Source organism: Monodelphis domestica, chromosome 2 (assembly GCF_027887165.1).
Source record: "Monodelphis domestica isolate mMonDom1 chromosome 2, mMonDom1.pri, whole genome shotgun sequence".
Taxonomy (NCBI): domain Eukaryota; kingdom Metazoa; phylum Chordata; class Mammalia; order Didelphimorphia; family Didelphidae; genus Monodelphis; species Monodelphis domestica.
In genome coordinates, this window is record NC_077228.1 from 201,979,219 (window position 1) to 202,007,122 (window position 27,904).

Sequence of the window (27,904 nt, forward strand, 5' to 3'; positions counted from 1 at the left end):
CTCACTGGTCGGGATTTAGGAGCTAAGGATGCTCCCCACCCCCCAACCCCCCACCGACTAGAAATTGAGAGGGGGCAGCTGGGTAGCTCAGTGGATTGAGAGCTAGCCCTAGAGATGGGAGGTCCTAGGTTCAAATCTGGCCTCAGACACTTCCCAGCTGTGTGACCCTGGGCAAGTCACTTGACCCCCATTGCCTAGCCCTTACCACTCTTCTGCCTTGGAGCCAATACACAGTATTGTATATCCAAGACGGAAGGTAAGGGTTAATAAAAAAAAAAAAAGAAATTAATTGAGAGCAACATTTATTGAAGCATCCACTATGTAAAAGATACCATCCTTGACGCTGAAGACACAGAGGTGTGTAAATGATAGCACCTGTCCTCAAGAAGCTTATATTATATAATGCAGGTATGTATGTGTGTGAAGGTCCAGACATGTACAGATATATTTAATATAAGGTAATGTAAGGCAAAGGAATATACTAGAAAAGGAACTTGATAACAATCTGAAGAGGAAAGTTAACATTTTGAGTGCCTAGAAAAGGGAAGGGCTCAGAGTTGGGGAGAGAGGAACATGGGAAAAGGATCATGGAAGAGAAGGCTGGGCCTGAGTTGGGCCTTGTATGAAGAGGTGGTAGATATGTTGAGTTTGGAGAGCAGCTAAAAGTCCAGTTTGGTGGACAGAGGAGTGTGGTAAGGGGAATAATACTGTCTAAGAGAAAGTTGGAAAAAGAAGTCAGGCCCAACCAGGTGGTAAAAGGCATTCCTTGCTGGGCTATGGAACTTACACTTTATCCTATAAACAATATTGATTTAAAAAAAAAAACCCTTACCTTCCGTCTTAAAGTCAATACTGTGTATTGGCTCCAAGGAAGAAGAGTGGTAAAGGCTAGGCAATGGGGGTCAAGTGACTTGCCCAGGGTCACACATCTGGGAAGTGTCTGAGGCCAGATTTGAACCTAGGACCTCCCATCTCTAGGCCTGACTCAATCCACTGAGCCACCCAGCTGCCCCCTAATATTGATATTTTTCAAGAAGAGTGACATGGTCAGAATTGTACCTTAGGAAAGATGTTGGGAATTGTGTGAAAAATGGATTGGAGAGAATAGAGAGCTGGAGAAGATAACTGGGCATTCCAGAGAATTTTTGGTATCCCAGGGTTGAGGTTAGACCTGAATACTTAGGGCTGGAAATAAGACACATGGGACACATTTATCCTGATCTCATATCTAATGCTCTGCTAGACTGGACTTTTTTGTTAATAAAAACCTCAGAACTCTTCCTGCTTCTCAGAGCTTAGGAAGTTTCTTTGAGGAGTCTACAAATGACACTTATGAAAGGAAGTGCTCCCTTTTAAAGTAAGACTGGGTAGCCATGCTCTTTCCTGCACCTCTTTAATCCCTGCAGGAATATGATAGTCTCTTCCTGAGGTCTAGGGAGTTGTCCCACCCTGATGATGCTGAGAATCAGAAACCTTGAAGCTTACTCTGTTCTTTTATACCTGGGAAGGTGTTAATGATTTCACTGGGTGGGCTGGTGAACACCAAGGCTACAGCCTAGATTCCCTCTCTCCCAGGTAGCTTTTCCAATAGTGGTCCATTCTGTTCATTATCTACTACAATCTATCCTTCTTTCCTCTCCTGCTATGTTATATGAGAGAGAATGGAAGCAGATAAAGGTTATTAGTAGGAGCTTTGTAAGTGTTTAAAATACAGAATAGTGTCCTCTCTTAAGCACTTTTCTGATACCCATCTACTCTCTACTTAGGAACTGATGATGGCTCCTAATACCAATTGTATAGGTATAAACTCTGCTCTTCAGCCCAGCCTTCATATTCTTTTCCTTTTCCTATTTTTTCTTTCTAATTATTCCCCAAAGGTCTCTTCTTAAGCTAGGCAAAGCTGCCCTGCATCCCCCTTCTACAGAACACCCTCTCTACTCTTCCCACTTGAGATTTCTTCCTTTGTTCTTTTCCATCTAGTCTTGTTCTTCCTTCCTCCATTTGCCTTCTCTAAGAAACCTTCCCTATCCCATCTCACTTGGCTCTGACTTTTCATTTATTCCATCTCCCTTTTGTACCAACAGACTCAATTAGATCATTAATTCCTTATCTTTGTTTACATGTAACTGTAGAAGTGTCTTAAGTCAGTTTTATGTGTATACATTCTTCTCCAACAAAACAGGGGAGCTTCATGAGCAGAAGTTGTCTTTCCTAGAGAAAAAGGATGTTTCTCTTTAGGCTGTTGCCTTCTTCATCTGGGTCCCATGCCAGTGCCCAGCACAGGGATATGTATCAGTGAAATAATGAATTAATTGTTAAAAGAACAACAGGGGGCATCTGGGTAGCCTAGTGGATGGAGAGCCAGGCCTAGAGATGGAAGGTCTTGGATTCAAATCTGACCTCGGACCTTTCTTAGCTGTGTGACTGACCCTGGGCAAGTGATCACCAGGCCTCTAGGCCTTATCTGCCTCAGAGAACTTTGAGGGAATGCTTTCTCAGTGGCTTTAAACCTGCTGGGGTTGGAAAAGCAATTCAGCATAGCTAAAAAAAATTATACTAATCAAGGGGACCAGTGCCTGAGAACACTTATTTTTAACACCAGGGCACAGGGGAGAATTCAGCCTGATCACAAATTGGCAGTGTCTGGCAATGTCGTCACCGTGTACAGATGATGCTCAGATTATGCAAAGCAAGACATGGGTCAGATATTAGATGCCTTATTTGCAGGTTAAGAAATCCCAAAGCAACAGTTCAATAATTGGGACATGTAGGAATTTGATTGAGAGGAGTAGGAGAAGAGGAAGAAAAGAGGTTGGGGTGAGAAGGCAGCATCAATTAATCAACTAAGAAATATTTATTAAGTGTCTACTGTGTGCCATGCATAGTGCTAGGGGCTGAAGACACACATACAGAGAAAGAAACAATCCCACTCTCCAAGAAACTTACATTCTAACAAGAGAGGCAACAACTATATATATATATATATATATAACACTATAACCAGAATCACTGAGCATACTTAAAGCTGTAAGTGACTTAAGAGACAATACAGTCCAACCCACTTATTTGACAGAGGAAAATGCTCCAGAAAGGTTCTTGTCTAAGGTCAGAAAGATAGCAGAAAGGGCCCTGTTGCTCCCCTCCCCTTCTTTATGGTTAACTATGGCAGCTAAGGATATCCCAAGAATGAAACAACTAGGGGCTAACACAATTTGATGCTAAGCCAGGTGATCCAATGAAATCAGATAGTTGATTAGTTTGTGGTCCAGGAAACTGTTTGAAAGTATTAAAGTGCCCAGGTCTCTTAACCCAATAATCCTCCTGATTTTTTAATCTGACCCCACTGCCTCTGCCATGCTATTATCAAAAAAGTCAAACCCACAGAATAACTTGTCATTGCTGCCACAGTGTTAATAAAGGGTGGCCCTTGTAATCTCTTTTCTTGGTTTCAGCCAAAAAGAAAATACCATAGCAATATTGGTTTGGGGGAAAAGAGGTGCTATTAGGGTTGGGGCTGGGCAGAGAACATGGTAAAAAGATGAACAAGGGAAGGAGCATTTCCTAGAGCAAGTCAGTCAACTTTGTACCTCTGGTCTTCCCCTCCCTTTGGGTTTGAGAAATGCCAGATAGATCTATTTACAAGGACCAAATCAGTCTAGAAGCAGCCCAACCTGTGGGGGAACATACCCACATCCTCTAGAAACAACTGGGAAGCGGGGAGCAAGCCTGTGTGGGATGGGGAGGGGTAGGTACCCCAGTGTCCTGTCTACAAAAGAAGGTGGCCAGCAGAGGAACTTTCTGAAATAGTTGTTCCAGCTGTGGTGAGACCGCTTCCTCTCTCTATATAGTACAAGAAGACAAAGTGCTTTGCACAGCAAGAAGGTGGAGGGGGTAACCACAGCCATTGGCATGGGCTACTGCCAACTCTGTCCCTTCACCAGGCTGGACTAGTCCATAGTGGCTGGCTGGACAGCTTCTCCCTAGCTAGCAACTGTTAAAAGGAAGGGATGTTTGGGGGAAGAGGGGCAAAGGGTGAAAGGAGATTCCAATCTTGCTGCAAAAGAGAGATTTTTTGACAGACATATTAAAGATGCCCACAGAAACTCCTTGCAAACCACGATGGTATGTTTCCATCAGTTACTTACTTAGTCAGAGATTCCCTATTTTTGTTATTTGTTTAGCCAAAGTGGTGGGGGGAGGGGAGAGGAGGATTTAGTTGTAGCTAAATTCACACCATCCAAGTATATACCTTTTTAGCTATATAAATCATTCACTATTTCTTTTGTTACATCTGCCTGATCCCTGCTCAATGCTAGTCTGTTGACACTCAAAAAAATTATCAAATGACTTTTTCAGAGTCTAGGGACTTTTCTTAGTTTACAATGACCACACCGTATCACATTCATATCTGACTAGCCTTCCAAGGTTCTACCAAGCTAGATAATTCCTTTCTCATTTGTTCTTAGCTTCTGATTCATTCCTACCAACTGTCTGCTTCATCTAAGTAGATTTCTTAGAATCTCTAGTCCTTCTACTTACCACAAAAAACCTTTGCCCAAGATGTCCTGAATATATGGGAAAATTCCTTTTTTCCCTCTCTCACTCTAATCTAATCTAAGTCTTCTAGGCACACAATTTAAGGCCCATCTCCTCCATCTCCAAGAAACATTGTATAAATCCTATTCATTCCTCACATTGACACACCTACTCCCATGAACTCATCCTGATGTCACTATCATCATGTAATTATTAATAATCACTTCAAGCATATATGGTAAAAATATTCTCTTTATATAGATGGGTTAATGGGCTCAGAAAGAAAGTTGGAATAAATTGTCCAAGGTCACATAGCTGCCAAGTCACCCCTGGGATTTTAACCTGGGTATCCTAATTCAGACTAATGTCTCTCCTAATCAGACCAATGTCTCTCTCCTTAAAGCAATTTATAGTCTGATAGAAGTGATGGAACCCATTCATATGAAAGGCAGTGTGGTAATGGAAAGAGTGATGAATCTACTCTGTGCCCCAAATGTCTAATAATATAGAACTTTGCTCCTGTGAGATCAGGGAGGAAATACCTGCTGACTGTTTTATCATAGCCAAAGTGAGTTGAAAGTTTTTAACCCAGATTGCTGCTCTGAGAGTATGTCTTGGTTACATAACACTGGCAGCTTTGCACACAGCAGGTGCTCAATAAATGCTTGCTGTTTATGTCAAAGCTAAATCACAAGGAACTTTTAGTTGCTTCAGAAAGAATCTGCATATTTAGAGGTGTGAAGAGGGCTGGACCCAGCCCACAGCCACTGCTGTAGGCCTCACTGCAAAGACATGTAGCAGCCAGGAAAGCTGAGGCAGATGTGCTCCAAGATACAGGGTACAGCTGCTTCCTCTTGGGTGGCAGAGGTAAGGCCCCTATTCCAGTTAGTGAGTATAACAGAAGACAAACTATATTGGCATGGGTGGGTAGAAGTGGCAGGGTAAAGGGTGAGAGAGAAGTTTAGGGTGGAGTGGTAACAGCGGCTAGATTGGTTTAAGCAGTGTATCCTGGCATCATTCCCAAATTTTAACAGTTTTTGGCTTTCAAAACTTTCAAAGATTCATGGGCCCTGCCTCCGCCACTCAACCCTCCTCCATCGGTTCTTTTTGGAGCACTATATCATTCAAAAATGATATGATTGAACACCCATTTCTTGGGAATTCACAATACGGACAGACACTGTTGCTACCTTTGACAGGTGTTCACATTCCAATGCCGAGCTCAAGCAAGCTGAGGTCCTTTCACTCAAGGGAAAACCAAATTCCTATCCTGAATAGAATAGGATCTTTTAGCACAAACAAATCCTGATGAGGCCAGAATGCTCCATGGGCAGAGTAGACCTTTTGGTTCAGAGACAGAAGAGTAGGGAATGGATGCTTGTAGTTCCCAAATTCTCCTTCCTTACTGCTGCTGCTATTGCTGCCACACAATATTTACAGGTTGCTACGAGTTCCTAGAGGTCTGGAGCCCATCCATAGGAAAGAAGAGAACTGTGTGGCTCTGGATCCGCCAAGCCTGAGGAGGGAGCATCTCCGACCTCTGTCTCACTGTGGCAGTGAGCCCAGGGCAGTTATATAAAAGATCTGGCCTACAGCTGTAGCTTGACCAAAAACACAGAGAGGCTGGAGCCCAGGCCTTCAGACTCAGCCAAGGAAAATCTAACTCAGCCTTGAACTGGAGAAGAAAGATGTAGCTGAGGAAGGGGATGAGGGCTTCCTCGAAAGTTGGGAACAAATGTTGAAGGGGTGTGGATCGAAGTACAAGGATACCTGTAGACTGAAACAAGATCTCATCAAAAGCTAATAGCCTCTCATGCCTAAAATCCCATTCTTTATGAAAGACCTCCCTTGTCAGGGCAAAAGGAAATATAGCATCTCCTGTATGCTTGCCTGAACAACAGGGAAGATGCCCATGAGTCTGGGGTAGCAGAAAGTACTCTTTCTTAAGAATGGAGGGATAGCAGTGGTTTGATCTCTGGGCAAGGCCTTATGACCTGGCAATGTAGAGATTTGTCTCCAGGACCCCATCATCCTGCCTCACTGTTCTTCTCAAATACCTACTATGATAAACCACTTTGTGGCCAACTCTTCTTGCCAGTTAGAGCCTGATTTCTCTGTCTCTTTTGCTTTCTACCTTCTGGCTATACATCTAATGCTTTGAATATGTGCTCTCTCAGCTTTTCTGAACAAAAACACAAGTTTTTTGAGTTTCAAGCCCAACCTTTTTTCCATAACTGTCATTCCAAAGTGCCAAAGACACTGCTGAACATTCAAATACTCACTAATGGTCATGAGAAAGAGATCTTTTAAGAAAAAGTGAAAACTGGCATTCTGTGTCCTGGAGAAGAGAAAGGGCTATGGAGGGGTATTATATCATTAGAATCTGCTCCCCAGAACTCCAATTCCCAGCATCCCACTTTCATTCTCAGGTTATGTCCTTACATTTGGAGAGAAAGTTTGTTGTGACTCCACCTCTCACTCTTTCCCTGATAATGCAGCTGGGAAAAACTTCTCTTTATTCAGGCTTTTACTTTTGTCTTTTTATTTCCTCTATTTCCAGCAATTATTAATAAATCTTATAAAATATAATTCTTGGAGTTATTGGATATTAATTTTAATCTTACAATATGAAGATGGGATTTAAACATATAAGGGAAGGGATAGAGAAGGTAGTGACCAATTCCTAGTCTATGTCAATTAAGTACAAAAAGGAATAAGCATAACTTTAACCAGAAAGATTTAGGATTAGCTATTGGGAAAAACTTGGTAACCCCAAGAAGCCGTAGTCCAAGCTGTATAAAGAGGCATACCTCATTTTACTGTGTTTCGAAGGTATTGCATTTTTTATGGATTGAAGGTTTGTGGCAACTCTTCATTAAGCAAGTCTATTTATTGGTGCCATTTTCCTAAGAGCATATGTTTACATCGTGTCTGTGTCACATTTTATAATTCTCACAATAAATCAAATTTTTTCATTATTATTATATCTATTTTGGTGAACTGTAATCAGTGATTTTTGTTGTTACTAGCCATATAAGATAGTGAACTTAATCCATGAATGAATGTGTTCTGACTTCTCTACCAAAACACCCATTTCCCTGTCTCTCTCCCCTGTCCTCAGGCACAATATTGAAATTATGCCAAACAATAATGCTACAATGGCCTCTAAGCATTCAAGTGAAAAGAAAGAGGCAATCAGTGTGGCAAACTTCAGGGTTGTCTTATATTAAGAAGTTGCCACAGTGGGCAGCTGGGTGGCTCAGTGGATTGAGAGCCAGGCCCAGATATGGGAGGTCCTTGGTTCAAATCTAGCCTCAGACACTTCCCAGCTGTGTGACTCTGGGCAAGTCACTTGACCCCCATTGCCTAGCTTTTCTTCTGCCTTGGAACCTTGGAACCAATCAATAGTATTGATTCCAAGATGGAAGGTAAGGGTTTAAAAAAAAAAAGGTGCCACAGCCCCTCAATCTTTAGCAAACACCACCCTGATTAGTCAGTAGCCATTGACATCAAGGCAAGCCCTCTACCAGCAAAGAGATTAATGCTGTTTCACCCTTCATACACTACAGTGTAGTGTAAATACAACTTTTATGTGCACTGGGAAACCAAAAAATTCATGTGACTCACTCTCCTGCCTCATTGTGGTGGTTTGGAACCAAACCTGCAATATCTCTGAGGTATGCCTTTAGTATCCAATGATAATTTTAGTTGATAGATAACTCTCTAGGGAGGGTTATACTATCAATTAAATTCAACTAACATTAAATACCTTATATAAACAGACCACTGTGCTAAGTAAGCACTGAGAGGGGAGGAAGGAGATACAAAGTCTAGATAGACAAGGTAGCTGCCTTTATGTAGCTTAGGCAGGAGCTGTGCACATATAGGAATGTATTCTAATTGGTCCACAGGGTAATGGAAGTAAGTAGGATGAGATGTGGCTGGAAAGAAAAGGTGGTAGAGCTTGGCAGGCTACAGACCAAGGAGTTGGAATTGAGTTCTGTAGAAACTAAGGAATTGTTAAGAGCTTCGAGGCTGCTGAACCACATCCATGAATAAAAAAAGATAATTCTGGCATCATGGAGAAAGATGGGACAGAAGGGAGGAAAATGGAGGTGGAAAACCTGTTAGAAGACTGTTACAATGGTGTAGATATGGCAGGGCCTGAACAAAGATGGACCATAGGATTAGATCAGAGAGGATGTATTCAAGAGATATAACAGAACCAGGGGAAGGACTTGGTAACAATTATGAGAAAGGAGGAGAGAAGAAAAAAACAAATTTCAAACATGAGACTAGGTAAATAGTATTGTCACAGACAGAAAGAAAGGAGTCAACAGGAGGTTTTGTGGGAAAAATTTGCTTTGAACATGTTTAGTCTAATGTGCTGACAGGACCGTCAGCTCTTGACATTTTAAGTATAAGTCTGGAGCTCATTTTGCAGTTGAAAAAATTGAATGCCAGAAAGATTAAGTTTTACCCAAAGTCACATGGTTATCAAGTGGAAGAATCAGGCTTAGAACTTAGATCTTCCAAGTCTAAATCCATTGTTCTTTTGCTTTCAGGTAAGAGAGGAAAGTAGGGAACTTGGAAAGTGCAGTATCATACTCCGAAACAAAGGAAAGAATATATGTTCTCTGGAGAACATTTCTAGGTTTATTACTCAACAAAAAAATTATAGGTGAAATTAAAATCAAAGTGCTTACCTTCTCAAGGAAGAGTAAAGGGAGAAAAAGAGAATTTGGAACTCAAAAAAATTTTAAATTATAATACAATTTATATTTATATATATGTAATATATAATATAAATAAATAAAAATATGTAAAATTTTTTACATGTAATTGGGAAATATTTAACAAAATAAATACAATAATTTTAAAATATCATAGAATGTCAAGTGAAAGGAAAAATATTCCAACAAGTGGGGTCCTTGACACCACCAATAATAATTCTCTATTATCTGCATGTGCAAACTTTTTATCTCAATTTAGTTTCTTCCTTTTTCATACTTTTTTACATATACCTTGTTAATTGGCGCATACTCAAGGAATGCAAATAATCTATTACTGTCCTAAACATATCTTCAGGAAGGTAAACTTATTAAAAAAATCATAACTAATTCCAAAGGCAGATGCAAACTCAATTTGGATATCCAAAAGGAATTATTCATGTCAAAATTTTAAATTCCTAGATGACTTTTGTCTTCCACTAATTGGATGGGTATTTAGGAAATGTAAATCATATTACTGTTAATTTAGAAAGGCAAAACATTATGTTTGAAATCCATTACATGAGTCACTATTCTTTACTATTAGTATGGATGACATATGCTTTTGACATATGCTCCCTGCTTGGATTACCCACCTGAGTCCCATACCTACTGGGGAAAGTGAGGGAAAACTCCATTACCTGTGTGGCTTTGTCATTGGTGTAGCAGGTGAAGGCGCCATCAGCATCTCTCGGCCACTGGCCCAGTAGATAGGAGCCAAGGATCGTGTCCAGGGAGAATGTGCGTCGGACTCGGGGTGGTCGGTGCCTATATACTGACTTTTCTGGGGCCACTGAACACGGGACACTGGCTGGAAGAGAGCACAACCCACGTCTTGATATCACCATGGAGGAATTAAATGCAGTAACCACCCTCAGGCAGTCAACTTCCCTATCTCTAACTGACCCTTATCACTTTTTTCTTCTATAATCATCTTGTATTTTTACTATTTTGGATTATGCTGCTTTAAAAGTAGAGGGAAGAGGAGGAAGTGAGAAAGGGACACTGAATGAAGCAAGGATGGAGACTCTTTTGTCATTAGATGCCATAGTATGCCTTTTGTTCTCATTTCTCTATCTCCTTTTCTCCAGAAGCTTGAAGCCTCTGTCTCCTTCAGCTCTATTAGGTAAACCCTCCTTGCCAGCCTCTTTCCAACTTCCTCTTTCCTCTTTTTTCTTTCCTCTTTCCCTTTAATTTGTTGTCTTCCCCCATTAGGATAAAAGCTCCTGGAGGGAAGAGGCTATATTGCTTGCATTTGTATCCCTAGGGCTTAGCACAATGCCTGGCACAGAATAAACATTTAATAAAAGCTCGATCTATGCAGGAAGTCAAGTCGCTCTGAGCAGAATACATAATTATATGTACAATGTTATTGATATCATGTTAAATCTGGTTTGTTTAGATGAAAAGAAGTCTTCAGGTTTTCTCTTGACTTGTGTTTTCCTGAGAAAAGGAACTCAGCCTCTCTTAGCCTTTAGATCTCTCAGTATCTAGTACAGAGGCAGAGGGTAGAGTCAATCTATGTTACTGATAATTTATACTTCTCTCAGAATACAACTCCAGGAAAACAAGAAATCAAGATGAAAATAGTAATGCCTACTTCAGCTATCAAGAAATGAAGAACATAAATTGGATAGCACCCACAACTTGGGATTGATTTCTTTTTGCCCTTTCAAACAGACATGTTGAGCAGTGAAATTGAAGCAAAAGGAATCTGAGAGTCAATCAAATTAATTCATTATGATAATATAGGTTGAGACTAGTGGTAAATTTCCTGAATCATATGAGTTTCAATTATCCAGGTTATCCCAATATTCATCAATAATTGAATCTTAAGTCTCTTAGAATTGTCCTGGATCACTGCATTGAAGCAACACACAGATCCAGGACAATTCTGGGTCTTATGAGAAAGAACACTATCCACATTCAGAGGAAGAACTGTGGGAATAAAAACACAGAAGAAAAACAACTGCTTGATCACATGGGTTGATGGGGATATGATTGGGGATATAGACTCTAAGCGATCACCCTGGTGCAAATATCAACATTATGGAAATAAGCTTTGATCAATGACACATGTAAAACCTAATGGAATTGTGTGTCAGTCAGCTACTGGAGGGGTTTGGGGAGAGGAGAGGGAGGGAAAGAACATGAATCTTGTAACCATGGATAAATATTCTAAATTAATTAAATAACAATTTCCAAAAATCTAAACAAAATCCATTGAATCTTAGCTATTTTATATTGATAAAATAGATTCCTTCTAAAACAGAAATTTCACATTTATAGAAATTTACAATATTTAATCCTATATGGGCATCTACCTGCCATCCAGATTGACAAAATGGCCAAGAAGTATGTATAACAACCAAAAAGAAAGCAATATGCACCAAATCTATAGTAATTAAAGCTAAGATAGAAATATCATACAAGGTAAGTCTTAGAGAAATATTTTCCCTGTTCCATAAATGTCTGAGCATAGACAACACAAACCACTGATTCTATTTAGCCAGTGCCACTGCCAGGAGTTAAAACAAGCCAGCTTGAAAGGAAAGGAATCAAAGGAGTTTACATGATGGTGGGAAAACACTAAGGGCCAGCCCCTTCTCCAAATAGTCTAATTTGGGAAGGAAAGGAAGGGATAGGGTGTGGGGGGGATGTTAAAAGGGATGAAGTAACACTAAAATAGAAATAGTAGGAGCCAAAGTGTGAGGAGGAAATCCACAGATAAGGTACTGGGAATTTTTAAAAAAAGGTTGAAAACAAAAAGCCCACAAGAGAAAGACTAACTTTGAATAGACATCAGTAGTAAAACAAAGGAAAGCATTCATTTAAAAGTATTTTTAAAAGCTATAAAACACTGAACAAGTATGAAGGAAAATGAGCTAAAAATCCCTAGAGAAAAAAGAATTTTGAAGACTCCCCAAAGTGAGAAACTTCAGAAAAGCAAAGGAGTTCAGTCATAACCAAAAATAATAAATGTTGCAATGCTGAATTTAATTATTAATGAAAAAAAAAAGATGGACCTTTAATGAAAGAGGCATTTGAGGCCTCCTTTGAGGTTCACACAATTCAAATTTATCACCCAATCTGGATGCTGGTAGTCTAGTTAAGGCCTCTTCTCTACAACTTCTTACACTAGGGGCCATCAACATAAATGCAGATCTTCCTTCAAACACTCTAACTTCCCATTTCATCAGTCTATTTGTTTCCCAAGACCCAAGACCTAAAAATCCTCTTCCATAAATGATCATACACTTGATCTTGCACATGTGTGAACATGCACACACAAATTTCAAAATTCCTTTAAACAATCATCGCCTTTTATCATTCCATCTCTCCCTATGCTTTACTACCCCTAATCCTATTTTTTGTACTCACCTTGACCTCTAAACTCCTCATTCCTCCATACTTTCCCATGTCATCATCCCTGCGAGGTCTAAACTTTCATCATTTCTTAATCTTGACCCTTTGGTGGTGAATTTGTTCATTCTACTTTATTCTCCACTCTTGAATCCCTTGCTTCCTTATCCTATTGCCAATCACATCTTGCCAAATCCCAAATCTGTATTACTCCTAACATTTGCCCCTCTTTGCTCCTACTCATATGTTCCTGAGCAGAGCTGAAGGAAGCCACCAAACCACTGAGTGGCTCCACTAAAAATTATGCTATCTAATCTCATTTTAGCTCTCAATGCACTAAGGAAATCCTCTTATACCTGCTTAGTTGACTGTCTAGCTCATTCATATCACAAACAGCAGTTGTTCCAAACCTTTTCTTTCCTCAAGCTTCATATAGCAATCCCCTCCCAGCTGAAGACCTAACATATTTCAACAGAAAAGTGGAATTCACCAAAAAGCCCCCATTACTCCTCTTCTTATCACATGGCATGTTGAAATCATCATCCAGTATCTCCTTTACTCTAATGTTTAATGAAGAAGTAGTCCTTCTTCTTTGCAAAAGTCAGCTTCTTTATGTGGACCCCTGATCCCATTTTTCTCCAGTAGACTACCCCCACAAACATCCCCACTCTAATCTTCAATCGCTCCTTTTTAAATGATACTTCTTTCTCTACTGACTACAAACATGTCTGTTTTTTTCCCCATCTTTAAAAAATCTTCACTTATTCTACCATTCTTGTTAGCTATTATGCTACCTCTTCCTTTAATTTAAACTTCTTTAAAAAGACCTACTACACTGAGCATCTCTAGTTTCCATCCTCTTACTCTCTTTTAAATCTTCTGTAATCTGACTTCTAACTTCATCATTCACCTGAAAGTGTGCTCTCCAAATTTAATTGTCAAATCCAATGGCCTTTTCTCAGACCTCATCCTTGACTTCTCTGCAGCCTCTTACTCTCTCAATACCTGTATAGCTTCTCCTCCTTGGGTTTCACATACTGCTCCCCACTTGGGTTCTCTTCCTACTCTGACTGGTCCTAAGTCTCTTGCTAGAATTTCTTCCATGTCCTTCTTAGTAACTGTGGGTAATCTAAGGCTTTGTCCTTTACTCTCTTTTATCTCCACAGTCTCTCCCTTGGTGATCTTATCGCTCTCATGGATTCAATTATCATCTCCATGAAAATCCCAGATCAAATCCAGTCCTAATATCACTTCTTAATTCCATCTAGTCTTGCATCACTAACAGTCTATGGGGCATTTCAAACTAGGATGTCTTATAGGCCTCTCATCATGGAATATGTCCCAAACAGAATTCACTGTCTTTCCCTAAAAAACCTATTTCTCTTATAAACTTCCCTATTACTGTCAAAGGCACTAGGATCCTTCATAAATGCTGATGGATGGATAATAATACCTTCCTTGTAGCAGGTGCCTTGTGCCTGAATTGTAAAGCTCAACTTTTTTATTCTTACTTAACCTAGACTAAATCTCTCACATACATGTTCCTTTATTTCCACCGACACCCACCATCATAATTCAGGCAACCATTATCTTCTTTCAATCAATGCAGTGGTCTTCCTGCCTCAAGTCTCTTTCCCACTCCAATCTATTCTTCTCTTGACTGCATAAATGATTTCCCTAAAGCACAGGCCTAAAGGTTACCACCTATCCCAATCCTATGACTCTCTTCCCCATATCCTTCCACCCAATAAACTTCAAGGGCGCCCTATTACTTCTAGGATCAAATACGCACTTTTCTCCTTGATATTTAAAGCTCTTTACAACCTGGCTCCTTTTCCCCAATCTTCTGACATTTTACACTACCCCTCTCCAACTAATCTGTCTACAGTGGTATATTACTGTTCATCACACAAGATACTCCATTTAGATGCCTTTGTATTGGCAGTTCCCCATGCCTGGAATGTTCTCCCTAATAATTTTCACCTCTTAGAATCTTTACCTTCCTTTAAGACTCAGATCAAATGTAGGAAACCTTTCCTTATTTGTCCACACTATTTGTGTTTCCAACTACTCTACATGTAGTCAGGAGGGAAACTCATGAGGGACAGGAAAAAAAGGAATAAGCAAGGGTATACAGCCCATGAATCCCAGAATAAAATTCATAATAGACTAGAAGTGATGGAAATTAGAAGAGCCTAAACTTACTTAAAAAAAAAAAGTACCACAAAAGAAAGTTATTTAAGCTAAGAGGTCTGGGGCAGAGAGAGGGAGTGGAAAGATTTTGAACCACAGGCTTATCTGAGTAGGAAAGGAAGGGCAGATATTAAATATATACATAAATAGGGAGAAGATGAAATTAACAATGTGAGTAAATCTAAGCAATTTGGTAATCCTGGAGGAATAGACTAGGACCAAAATTAGTCTAATTGCAAAAACAAACCATGGGGATAAAGTACTGACTTAAAAAAAAAGAATATAAAGTCAATATAAAAGAGGTAGAGGAAAATACAAATCTAACCATCACAACTTAAATGTAAATGGATGAGATAATTCAGAAAAATGAAAGAGAATGGCAGGATGGATATAAAAACAAAATCCAACAATTTCCTGCAAATAAGAGGCATGTGAAAATAAAATATGAACAGAATAAAAATGAGGCATCAGATTATTTTTTAAAAAGCAGGAATTATAATAATCTCATTGCTGAACAAAGGTGAAAATTCAATGTCAAAAGAGAAGCAGGGAAAAAATCATCATGCTAAGGTAATACAATTAATTTTTAACATTAGCCTAATAAATTTCCATAGGAAAGTAAATCTGCTATTAATCCAAAATCCTAAAGATAATACTTTAAAAATTAATGGCTACTTAGCTTTATCAGAACCATTAGTCTCCTCCCTTAATAAAGATAATTTAAGATTTGATTATATATACATATATATATGTATATATACATATTTATTAAACCCTTACCTTCCGTCTTGGAATCAATACTGTGCATTGGTTCCAAGGCAGAAGAGTGAGTGGTAAGGGCTAGGCAATGGGGGTTAAGTGACTTGCCCAGGATCACACCACTGGGAAGTGGTGGGAAGTGGCTGAGGCCAGATTTGAACATAGGACCTCCCACATCTAGGCCTGGCTCTTAATCCACTGAACTACCCAGCTGCCCCCTTGATTATATTTTTTTGCTTATTATCCCAATGAAACAGGAAAAAGCAGTAATTACTCTCTGCATTTTATAAGCTAAAGCTGTCATTGGTTTGCCCTAAGTCACAAAATATATCAGTGAAAAAGTATTTTCATCTCTTGGTCTTTATCTCTTCCACATTCCCTTCTTATATAATTTCATTCTGGGTATAGGATCAATACCTCCAAGAGCAATTTATTACCAAATGTTATCACCTCATTCTACTAAAATCATACAAATCCACAGATGAGGCAGAAGTTCTGAAAGGCAAATTATATAAACCACATGTCAAGGAACAAAAAGGCAAATAGAAGGGCAAGATATACAACACAGGGCAGGGGAGAGATTATGAATGTCACAATTCTAAAGTCTATTTCATCACAGTTTGGAAGGAAGATGTTTTCAAACCAAAGAAAGAGGAGAGCTGCCACCACCAACCCTTTGGGCTATGCATCACCTCTCTGGAGTCTGTACCAACCATATATTACTTTGATCTCTGGTTCCATACTACCTTTCCCAATAAATTACACTGGATATTTTTTCTGTTTAAGTCAGTTTTCTACTCACTGCACTCATGACAGATGAGAAATACATACTGTCCCAAAATATGTGAAGAATATAACTACACCCTGGTCCTTCCCTAATGCTCTGGTCTGTGATTGACTGGAATTCTTTTCCTTTCCCTGGATCCTGCTGTTATAAAGGGCAACACTAACAGTCAAGAGGTAGAGAACAAGGAAAGAAATCAGGCTATTTCCCAGTTAGACTTACTGGCCTCTCTGATTCACAGTTGGCTAAACTCATCTGTAGAAAGAGTTCTGACCTGAGGAATCAGGTCTAAATTCTGACTCCATTGTCATCAAGTAATCTGAGGGGTCTACCTAGATCCTTCCACCCAGAGATGGAGAAATAGTTAACTACTGGTCCCTGGACTCTACATAATCACCATCCTCTCTTGGTGCAGTCTATGGCCAAGTGCAAGATGAATTACCTTTCTTTGTCACATTCTTTTGTCAGACTCTCTTTCCCCTTCAAACTTGGCATAGGTAGGCCCTTCTCTGGGTAATGCAAACAACTACAATACCTCTTTTGGGCCTGAAGGAGAGGGGGAAAAGAATGAATTTCACTGGAAAAAGTTCCCACCTCACTGGTTAAAATGAGGAGCAAATAAAAGTGTATTTGTAGAGTATTTTGCAAGCTTTAAAATTATGTATGTTATTTTGTCCACATGTCCCTCAGCAAGAAGGGGAAATGGCAATTATAACTCAAGCCATTGACCATGTGCTATAGTGATCCTTATGAAAATTATATGGAATTCTGGTTCATTGTTACCAAGAGTGTGCATTGAGGAGGTTGACTGTCCCATTTATAGCATGGTAGTTATATGTATTATAACTATCATTATTATTATTATTATTATTATTAAAAGAGAACCAAAATAGTTGAAAAGACATCAATAGCTAGGTTCAGGGCCCCAGCTCCAATCAACTAGATCTTGGTCCCAGTTAATTAACCTGAATGGGTACAATATAAGGTTGGGATCAGTTGAGCTTCATATCTATCCCCCAAGGATTTGTCAGACTTCCCAAGAAAGACTTAGTGGACAGAATTAGGCATTGGACGCTAAGCTGCAGTTTCTGGTCTTAGGAAGAGGAAGAAAAGCCACAAGAGGAAGTCACCACAGCTGTCTGTGATTAAGAGGAATAGTAGATTCATTTAGGGAAGAGATTGAGTACCTCCTTCTTTCAGATTTGGGATGGGGGAGGAAGAGGAGGATAATCAATATGTAGGCAAAGAAGCACATACCACCAGAACCCTTAGGCCCAAAAGCAGAGTTTTAGGCTAGGACAGGCTGCAGGGGCTGAGGCTGGGCCACTGAATAAGGGTGGAGCGTCCTGTTTACAAGCACCCTGATGGTATTATCAACCCATCGCAGGCACCAGTCTCCATGGCCCTACCACCTGTCGAAGAACCCTGGCAGGAGGCCAGGCCACTTCACCCTTTAGCAAAGCAGTGGCAGGGGTTTTCAGCTCTTGAGCAACGGTAAAGAAAAAAGGCATCAGAGATAAGAGGCCTCAGGTGCTATCTTCCAGGGCCACTTGGCCCTGTATCCCAACTGCTCCCCCTTGTACAGTTTCCCTACTGGGGCAAAGAAAATGTCAAGTGTCTTGCTATCTTGGAGAAGTAGAGTAAGGAAGGGAATACAAATGAACAGTGAATCACACAGAAAGACACAGGTAGGTCAAAGCCAGCTTATGTATAGTAGGTCAACACCTTGCTCCATCCAGGGGCAATGAGGACCCTGAGGTCAGATTCTGCTAAAGAAAGGTCAGCCTCAAAACCAATCAAGCAAACCCCTTGGTAAGGTCACTTAGTAGGTCTTAAAGGGGGCCCAGGGCAGCCATTCCCTCTCTCTGTCAGAACAAGTCATTGCCATCTGGCTTTTAGAGGCAAATATCTACTCAGGAATCCCACTTGCTCTCACTCCATTGGCTTCCTTCTAGAAATTCAACCAAGGCCCCACATGGCCCTACCTTTTACTCTTTGTACTTTCTTTTTTTTAAATCCTTACCTTACATCTTGGAGTCAATACAGTTCCAAGGAGTCAACCAATTGGAGTCAATTGGTTCCAAGGTAGAATAGTGGTAAGGGCTAGGCAATGGGGGTTAAGTGACTTGCCCAGGGTCACACAGCTAGGAAGTATCTGAGGCCAGATTGAACCAAGGACCTCCTGTCCCTAGGCCTGGCTCTCAATCCACTGAGCCACCCAGCTGCCCCCTAGGCTTTACTCTTTATGACTAATTTTCTCTCTTCTCTCACCCATTCCTGCCCTGGAGAGAGAGGAAACAAGAGACACAAACAGGGTTGGGTAGGAGAGAGTAAGAGTATAGATGATATAGAAACAGTGGCTGTTGTTTTTAGCTAGACTAGTGACTCATTGATGGGGGATGGAGTCTCTGAAGCAGGAGTGGAAAAAACAGCTCCTGGCCAACTTAATTTGGGCTATAGCAATTTAAAAAATTTTTTTACAACACCTTCATTTCTGAATAGATCCCACCCACATAGCTCCACCCCCAATCTTTACAACTAAAAAAGATAGGGGGAAAAAGTCAAGCAGTTCACCAAACGTAACACATTAGCTGAGGTTGACAGTATATGCAATATTATTTACTATTATTTCCCCACCTCTGCAAGGAGGGTTCCTAAATACATTTTCTTGTTTCTTCTCCATTATTAAATATAGTGCTAAGTTTTGGAGTTTGGGATTGGTTTCTTGGAGGTGTGTGTTTTGGGGAGGGTGTTGGTTCTTTCCATTTATAAAGGAATTTTATATTTTTTCCCAATTCTGCCCACTTTCCTTTGCATCAGTTCAAAATCGTCTTTCCATGCTTTTCTGAATTTTTCAAGTTTATTGTTTCTTATGGCAAATGTAGAAGCTGAAAGAGGTAACTTTTAAGATCCATTCCAAATCTAAATCTACAAACTCGTGATCTTATGTACCACAATGATTTAGACTGGGCAATAAAAAAGATGAATTTCACTTATTTTACTATCTTTGACGCTTTATGAGAATAGGTCCAGAAAAGGGAATAGGGTTATTCTCAACAGTGTAAACAATTCAGGAAATTCCACTGTGGGCAATACTGAGCAGCTAAGGCAGGGCTGAATGGAAAGTAGAATGGCTGAATACTCAAGAAGAGTTGTACTTAACTGGGTATTTGTAAACTTTTTTTTTAATCCTATGTATTTGATACATTTTTAAATAAAAATTTTATTTAATTAGTCAATTTAGAATATTTTCCCTTTGTTACAAGAGTCATGTTCTTTCCCTCTCCTCCCTTAACCCCCTCCCATAGCTGATGCGCAATTCCACTGGGTTTTACATTTGTCCTTGATTTGATACATTTTTTAAAAGCCTCATTGGGGCACCTAGGAGACTCAGTGGATTGAGAGCCAGGTCTAGAGATGGAAGGTCCTGGGTTCAAATCTGGATCTATACATTTCTTAGCTGTGTGGTCCTAGGGAAGTCACTTAACCCCCATTGCCTACCCCTTACTGCTCTTCTGTCTTGGAAATGATACACATTATTGATTCTAAGACAGAAGGTAAGGGTTTAAAACAAATGAACAAACAACCAAAAAAACCCCTCATTATTCTGAAACCCTTGACTTTACCAAGCAGCCAGAGAAATCCATGACATACAAAATCTCTATAAAGCCTTGCAAATAGATGTTTAACAATTATTTGTGGAATGAAAACAAAAGTAATTACAAATCACTTTTGCACAGTCAGGTTTTAAAACCTCATTGTCCCTGCTCACATTGACCAAAGGTACCTTCATCACATTATTTTTTCCTTTTACAGTGCCCTTTTTGCAGTCAGTTCAAGTCAAAACACAAATATCAGTTTACAAAAATTATGAAGTGGATCTTTCTTTACCTCTCCCTACAATCTTGACAGCACTCATAAAAATCAAATGGGAAATTGTTTGGAATTCTCATACCTTTTGACCTGAAGATCTTACTGATTTCACTGCTAGGCATATATGTACCTTCTGGACATCAAAGAAAGGTTTCTAGTCATAGCAGCACCATTTGTAGCAGAAAAGAAATGGAAAGAAAGTGGGTACCCTCTAATTGGAGAATGTCTAAATAATACAACTGTACCTTTAAAAAATGACAAATATGAAGAATTCCAAGAAACATGGGAAGGCTTGTATGAACTCATCACAAGAACAAAGTAAGTATAACCAATTAAAGAAATCTACACAACCACATAAAGAGAACGAGCAAGAAGAAAACAAAACTAAATGTAAGTATATTTGTCATGACCAAACTTGGCACTGAAGAAGAGCTGAGAAAACAAACATGCCTCCCCTTTAGTGGGGGCAGGCAATGTTGCATACATTGTCAGAACTAGTTGAGGTGTAGGTTGGTTTTGCTCATCAGTTTTTCTCCTTTTTCTTTTTAAATCTTTGTTACAAGGGAACAAAGGTAAGGGGGAGGAGGATATATTTGGAAATGAATATGATATAGTGAGACATAAAACAAAAGGCATCAGTTTAAAAATAGAAATCAAAATCAAGGAAGATAAAAGAAAGGTCAAAAAAGAGCTTTCCTCCTTGAGTGACACTACCTGATTTCTCTTAGGTCTTAAGCACATGGCCCAGACACCAATTTTCAGAGCCATAACTCTGAAGAGAGATCAAGGCAAAAAAAGAGGGACCCAACTATGGTTTCCCTCCTCCCTGCCTTTCCTCATACTGTTCCCTCTACCTTGAATACCTGCTTCTCTCCCTTCCTTCCCATGTCTAACAGTTGAAAACCTGCCTCTTTTAAGATCAAGCTCAGTTGCTTGATCCCCCATGAAGCCTTCCTTCCCTGATCTCCAGGTAGATGTGATCTCTCATTTCTCAGATTTCTTATATCACTTTGCCTGCCTCACAAGCTTTTACTCTGCATTCTGCTCACTCTATTTATATCTTCAATGCCTGAAACATAGTAGGTGCTTAGTATTTATTGAATGATTTATGCTGGATAAATGATCTGGATAAGTCACAGAGTATTTCTGGGCCTCAGTTTCCTCATTTGTTAAATAAAGGAATTGGACAAGATCAGTAGTTCTCAAACTACGGTTTGAGACCCTGTGGGGTCTCTAAGAACCTTTCAGGGGGACCCCAAGGCCAAAATTACTTTCATAATAATATTAGGATTTCTAAAATGGCAAATATTTGTAGATATAACACACATAAAGAAAAGCATTGGGGGGGGGCATGATCCTTAATAATTTAAAGAGAGTAAAGGGGTCCCAAGACCAAAATGTTTTGAGAACCATAGAACTAGATAATCTCTAATCTAAGACTAGATAGAAAATTCCTTTCCTGGTCTAAATCCTATGATCTAATAAAACTTATTTGTTCTGTGTGTTCATAGAAGCCTGCTAAACTGGTAAATTCCATAAGGGCAGAGATGGTCTTATTTATTTTTGTAACATGCTCCAGTATCCAGCACAGTGCCTCATACAGAGTGGATGCTTGACAAATGTGCCATCTTGGCTATCCAGAGAGGCATGTGCCTTTTTAAGATTTTTTTGCAGGATTAAGGGGGGGGGGGGAAAGCAGCTAAAAGCATCAGGGAAAGGAGCTCAAAGGGGTTTGGAGGGAGGAGGGTGTTATGAGGACAGTTATAGCTCTCCTGGAGAATACTCTTTCCCCCCACCCAGACACCTGCAGTTGGCAGCTGTGATAGAGATATAAGAGCTAGAGCAAAAGAGGGGGTGGGATTTGCTCAGTGTCAAACTGCAGGGTCCTGCCTAAGAATCTTAGTATCTCAGACAAAATCAGTGTGGGAAGAGAGGGGGCACCATTCCCCACAGTTACCTCTGTTCCCTTCAAGAGAAGGAAGGTTGACTTTAGAAGGAATAATCCAACCAAAAAACTCTGGGAGAGAAAGGAGTTTTCACCACACACCCTTCTTCCTTCTCCCCTGACACCTGCAGCAGCTATCCCCCTCCCCACCCCTATCTCACATATTCTGCAAGCCAGTGGAATACCTTGAGGCACAAGGTATAAGAACAGTGGCCTTTAAAAGAAAGTGTGCTTCAAAAATGTTGGTGCCTAGGATAAAGCTCTATTACCCTGCCCTAGTTTGGCTCTGACAACAGCAATTTGGAAGAGAGCAAAGAATGATGCCTAGGGATTTGCAGCAAGCATAGAACAATACCACCAGCAACTGCCTTTCCCCCCTTGTTTTATACAAATGCTGGCATAAAGAAACAGTGGGGGGTTTCAAAGCCCTCATGGTCCAACTTGGGAGGGGGTGTGGCATGAGAGTTGTAGAGGAAGTGTGCTCTAGGGAAGTTGTGTTTAAACTAGTCTCCAATTTGACTGTCTAGCTACTCTTAAGTGATCCCTGGAAACAACACAAGGAGTCCTTGTGTTCCAGATGAGAATACTAAAAAGGGGATTCAGACATTTCCTTTAGCAACAAGTAATAACTAAACTCAAACACCATAAAGAGAGAAAATAATCAGAATAAGGAGACAATTCCCTTTACCAAGAAGAGTTATAAATAGAGAAAGAGAACTGACATTTGTTGTATACTCACATGAAAAACTTCTCTGAAGGGCCTGAACTCATTACTAACGCCATGTTGTAGTTTATAGCTCAGGATAGGGGAGCCAAGTGAAAGAATTCCTGGCTTCACAGTCATTCCCCTGAATAAAGCTTGCCTCTGCAGGCAGCTGGAGAGACCCATCTGGAAATGTCATTGTGGGAAATCACTCAATATAAGGAACACTAGAGCATTTCAATCCAGCAGGGAGGAGAGCATCAACTCCAAAGACAGCATGTGTATTCAAACCGACATTTGCTCAATTCTCAAGAAGTTGCAGTTAGAAGAAAAGGAAGTGGTGTGAACTTTTCACCTTTAATCTAAATTCTCTGCAGGATTTCAACATCCTCTCCCTCTCTCCTCTCTATGTCTCTATGTCCCTCTCTCCCTCTCTCCCTCCCTCCCTCTCTCTCTGTCCCTGACCAAAGCACATTTTCCTTTGGAAATTGCTGGCCCTTTGTATTGTTAACCATAAATAGTATAACTGAACTGTTTTCTAATACTCTACTCCATAGGTATTTGAAAATAAGAGATTTAGGGTAGTCTGTAGACCCAGAGAGCTGACTGACACAAATGTTCTAGTATTATCACTAACTACTTTCTAAGACATCCAAAATAAGTTTTAGTCAACTTTTGAGTCAAAAAGTGAGATGAGAATAGGACCAGCAAAATGGCTGGTTTGATTATACCACCATCTTGGATTTTTATTTTGTGGGTTAAAGCATTATCCCACCCAGTCTCATCTTTGTGTTGTTGAGATAATAGAAGATTGTTGTGGGAGGCAGAGCAATATATAAAGTGGAAAGAGCATTTGATTTAGATTCACAGGACCTGGGTTTGCATCCTGATTCTGCTACTTACCATGTGATCTTAACAAGTCACTTAACCTATTTGGGTCACAGTTTCCTCATGTATAAAGAGAGAATTGGACTACGTGGTCCCTGGTCCCATTTGGTTCTAAACGATCCATCAGTTACATATAGATATGACTCAGAGAAAAGAAGTAAATTCCATGAGATTATCCAACTGCTGAAACTTAGGTCTCCCTCTTCTGAACTGAACTCTTTTGAAGTAGTCCTTGTCCTCCACAACCTGTCTCCCTTGAGAAAGAAGAGAAGTAAACTGTATCCTGAGGACCAGATGGAAAAAGCCCAGGCCTCAAAGAATTCTAAACTGCTCAGGTATGTCTCAGGGGGAGAAGATCCCAAACAAATCAGGTCATAGGGCTTCCTTTTCTGATTCAGAAGAATGTAGAATAAAGGGAAAGAAAACAAATGTTCCTTTAGGATTGTAGTCAATTCAACCACATGGGAATTATTGGCTTTGTGGCCCAGTCTGACTTCCCCTTGTGTCTCTCCCTCTATTCCCAAAGGAAACTTCTAGGTTGCAGAGTTTAATATATGCATAAATAATGCAAACATGTTCTATTAGTTAAAATAAAACAGAATTTTGACAAGCTTTAGGTAGAATAATGCTAGTACTTTCCTTCTTCAAAAAAAGTCACAATACAAACCCAACAGAAACTATTTTTAGGTTATGCATCATATGGTATTGTTCATACCACTGCCCACCCTCATTAATGGGGATAAGGAATAATTGCATTTCAGAAGGCACATGCTCAAACCATTTCCCCATTAGGATCTTTGAATATTTCTACCTTCAAAAACTCTGGCTAAATTTGAGTGAATACAAGGTAGGCTCTTAGACTTGGGAAGGAACTTTGGAAGCCATCTAATACAACTTTCAATTTATGAATGAGAAAAATGATCCCTAGAAAGCAAAACTGGCTTGGCCAAAGTCATATGGTGTGAGCTGGGATTTGAATTCGGGTCCTCTCTACATTCAACATTCTTATAGTCAGACTATGATCTCTAATTGGAGAAAAGGGAAATGAAAGAGAGAGAACAGAACAAAGTGAGTGATGCTTCCCCCTAGATAGAATCTGAACACACAAAGGACTAACAACCCATGTATGGGTTAGACAGTGACAGAATTCAAATTGAAAGGGCAGTGATACAAATTAAGACAAGGTTTCCCATCTCGTATTTCCACTTACTTCAAGACGGGTAGCAAAATACTAAGCCCAGACACAACTTTTAGGTGGTTATTCTAATTCCATGAATCTGCTATGTTTTGAATTAGTTCATCTCTTAAAAAGGATGTGTGGGAGACTGATGAAAGAAGGTTAAACATGCACAAAGGAATAGTAAGTCACTCCCAAGGGGAAAAGCTAAAAGAGTTGTGCTAGTTAGTTGAGGGAAGGGAGAAACCAGCTAGAATGTAATCTTAATGCTGTTTCTCAGGATCTGAAAAAAAGGTTCCCCCCCCCCCATTTTTGGGGGTGGTTGCTATATTGCTTACTTTTATAATGAGTTTCTGAGAACTTTTTGACCGTAAAGATTTCATATTAGAATGTGGGAGAGTCAGATCAGGGAGATAATCAAGAGAAATGGACAACTATGTGTCCTAAATGGCTAAATATTCACTGGTCTGACTTGTCTAAATCTCTTTCTAGCCCTATAATTCTAGGATGGTACTTAAAACTGAAGAGAGTTGGTAGATAAGAAATAGCCACTGAAAAATTCAAAACACCAAGCGGCTTCTCCTTTGGGAAACCAAGGCTCAAAAAAGAGGGTCAAGGTAGTATTTGAAGAAGGATAAAAAAAGATTTTAAAAAACACCATACAAGGTCATGGGGAGAATTTGCTTAGTGGGGTGTATCAGACAGCTGTGCCATGAGCTCTCCAATAGTGCCCTCCCCAACAGGTGAGAAGCATAAATAGATCTCAATTTACCTGTGGCTCACCACAAGCAGGGATCAGCAGGGGTCATATCACATGATCAGAAGGCTCTGGTCAAGTCAGGATTAAATACAGCATAGGTACCACTGCCCCAAGTACAATGTTTTACTCCTCTGCAATGCCTCAGTAGGTCTGTGACTGAACAAGCACTCTTTCATTTACCCAAGAGGAAGGGGGGAGTGTTGGAAGGGAAAGAAGCATGTCTCACTGTCATGTACCCACAAAACTTACTCTATTCCCTCCTCAGGGCATGTATATAGCATTTTCTTTCTTTAAAAGCCCTTATCTTTGGTTTTAGAATTATTACTGTGTATGGGTTCCAAGGCAAAAGAGCAGTAAGGTCTAGGCAATGGGGTTAAGTGACTTGCCTACAGTCACACAGCTAAGAAGTATCTGGGGTCAGATTGGAACCCAGGACCTTCAGTCTCCAGGCCTGACTATCCACCTGAGCCATCTAGGTGTCCCCTTTATAGAATAGTCTATTATTTCTATATACCATATCTTCTGCTCTTCCCTTGCCTCATTTCCTTAGATATAAAATTAAAGGATTAGAGTCCATGTTCAGCAAGGTACCTCCTCATTCTAACATTATAAGTTGAGACAACTTCATTTCCTTTAAGGTCCTGCTTAAAATCTCCCCTTCTCTAAAGGAAATCATCATCTCTGATCATCACCATCTGTTGGTGCTTTTGTTTCCTCATAATACATGTAGTTTTATGTTTTTATACATTCATTTTCACTTGTCTCTGTTTCTGTACCCTTTGTTCTTCATTCAAATGGGAGCTCCTTAAAGATGCTATATAGCATATCTTCATATACATATAGCTCCCAGAGATGAGGCTATTAATACAGAGAAGGTGACCAATCAATGCTATTTACTGACTCATGGTGTTCATCTTGTTCTATTCCACAGCTTTTACATCGCTGAGGTCCCATTCCCTTGCCCCCAATATTTTGGAATTGACCTACCAATGATCTCAAAGTAATGACAAATTCTCAACCCAGGCAAAATTCCCAAGTTTTAACTGATACAAATTAATAGAAAATTAGAGTCATTCTTCAATAGATAAGCAGTCAAAGAATCTGTATGGTCAGTTCTCAGAGGAGGAAACTCAAACAATTGACAGCGATCATATTAACTGATGTTTCAGGTCACTCTAAGGGAAATGCAAACTAAAACAATTCTTAAGATTCCAACTGGGACCCCAAAATAGTAAAGTGGTAAATGTTGAAGGTACCATGGAAAGAAAGGCACACTGGTCCAAATGTTCTGGAAGAAAATAATTTGGAATGACACTGAAGAAGTCACTGAAGTCACTGTAGAAATCCTTTGACCCAGCAGTTCCATTACTAGGCTAAACCCTAAGAAGATCAGAGACAAAAGAAAACTTTATAGCAAAACTTTCTTTAGCAATAAAGAATTTGAAGGAAAGTAAGTGCCCAGATTTGGGGGAATGGATGGACATCCTAGTATATGAGCATAATGGATTATTATAGATTATCTAATAAGAATTGATGAAAATGAAGGTTTCAGATTAATTTGGCAAGATATATATAAACTGCAACAGAAGCAAGCAAAATCAGGACAATTTACAAATGTAAATTTGTTGTAAATGATGGAGGAACATTTTTCCCATCTCTCTGCAGAGGGGTAGTGGACCATAGGTATAAAGTAAAGCAAGCATTTCCCAGTCAAGGGCAGGGTTGATTTGTTTTTCCTGACTGTTTGGGGGGGTGGGGAGGGTTCTATGAGGGTAAGGAGAATCAATGGTAAGTTATAGGAACAAAAAAAAAAGAAAATTAGTGAAACTTTTATAAATTATAAATTATAAATTTTCCTGGACAATATCTCAGGGTGGCTCCCATCTTGAAGTCCTACTTTTGTCACTCATTCATATATCTTGAGGGAGATTCAAAAGTCTCTCTCTCTTTTTTTTTTAAACCCTTACCTTCTGTCTTGGAGTCAATACTGTGTATTGGCTCCAAGGCAGAAGAGTGGTAAGGGCTAGGCAATGGGGGTCAAGTGACTTGCCCAAGGTCACACAGCTGGGAAGTGTCTGAGGCCATATTTGAACCTAGGACCTTCCATCTCCCAGGCCTGGTTCTCAATCCACTGAGCTACCCAGCTGCCCCCTG

At 39.8% G+C, this 27,904-nt stretch overlaps 1 protein-coding gene and 1 long non-coding RNA gene across 3 annotated transcripts in view; one reads left to right on the forward strand and one right to left on the reverse strand.

Annotated features, from left to right (window-relative positions):
* The window catches only part of FAM117A (family with sequence similarity 117 member A), a 53,267-nt gene that overhangs the window by 11,362 nt on the left and 14,001 nt on the right, over positions 1-27,904 (reverse strand). For both annotated transcript variants that reach the window (XM_007482390.3, XM_001367526.4), the window contains exon 2: positions 9,947-10,116. In XM_007482390.3, the coding sequence (XP_007482452.1) occupies positions 9,947-10,116 (170 nt within the window). The remainder of the gene's footprint in view (positions 1-9,946; positions 10,117-27,904) is intronic.
* Positions 1-27,904, forward strand: part of LOC103100171 (uncharacterized) — a 39,938-nt gene that overhangs the window by 9,832 nt on the left and 2,202 nt on the right. The gene's annotated exons all lie outside the window — the stretch shown is intronic.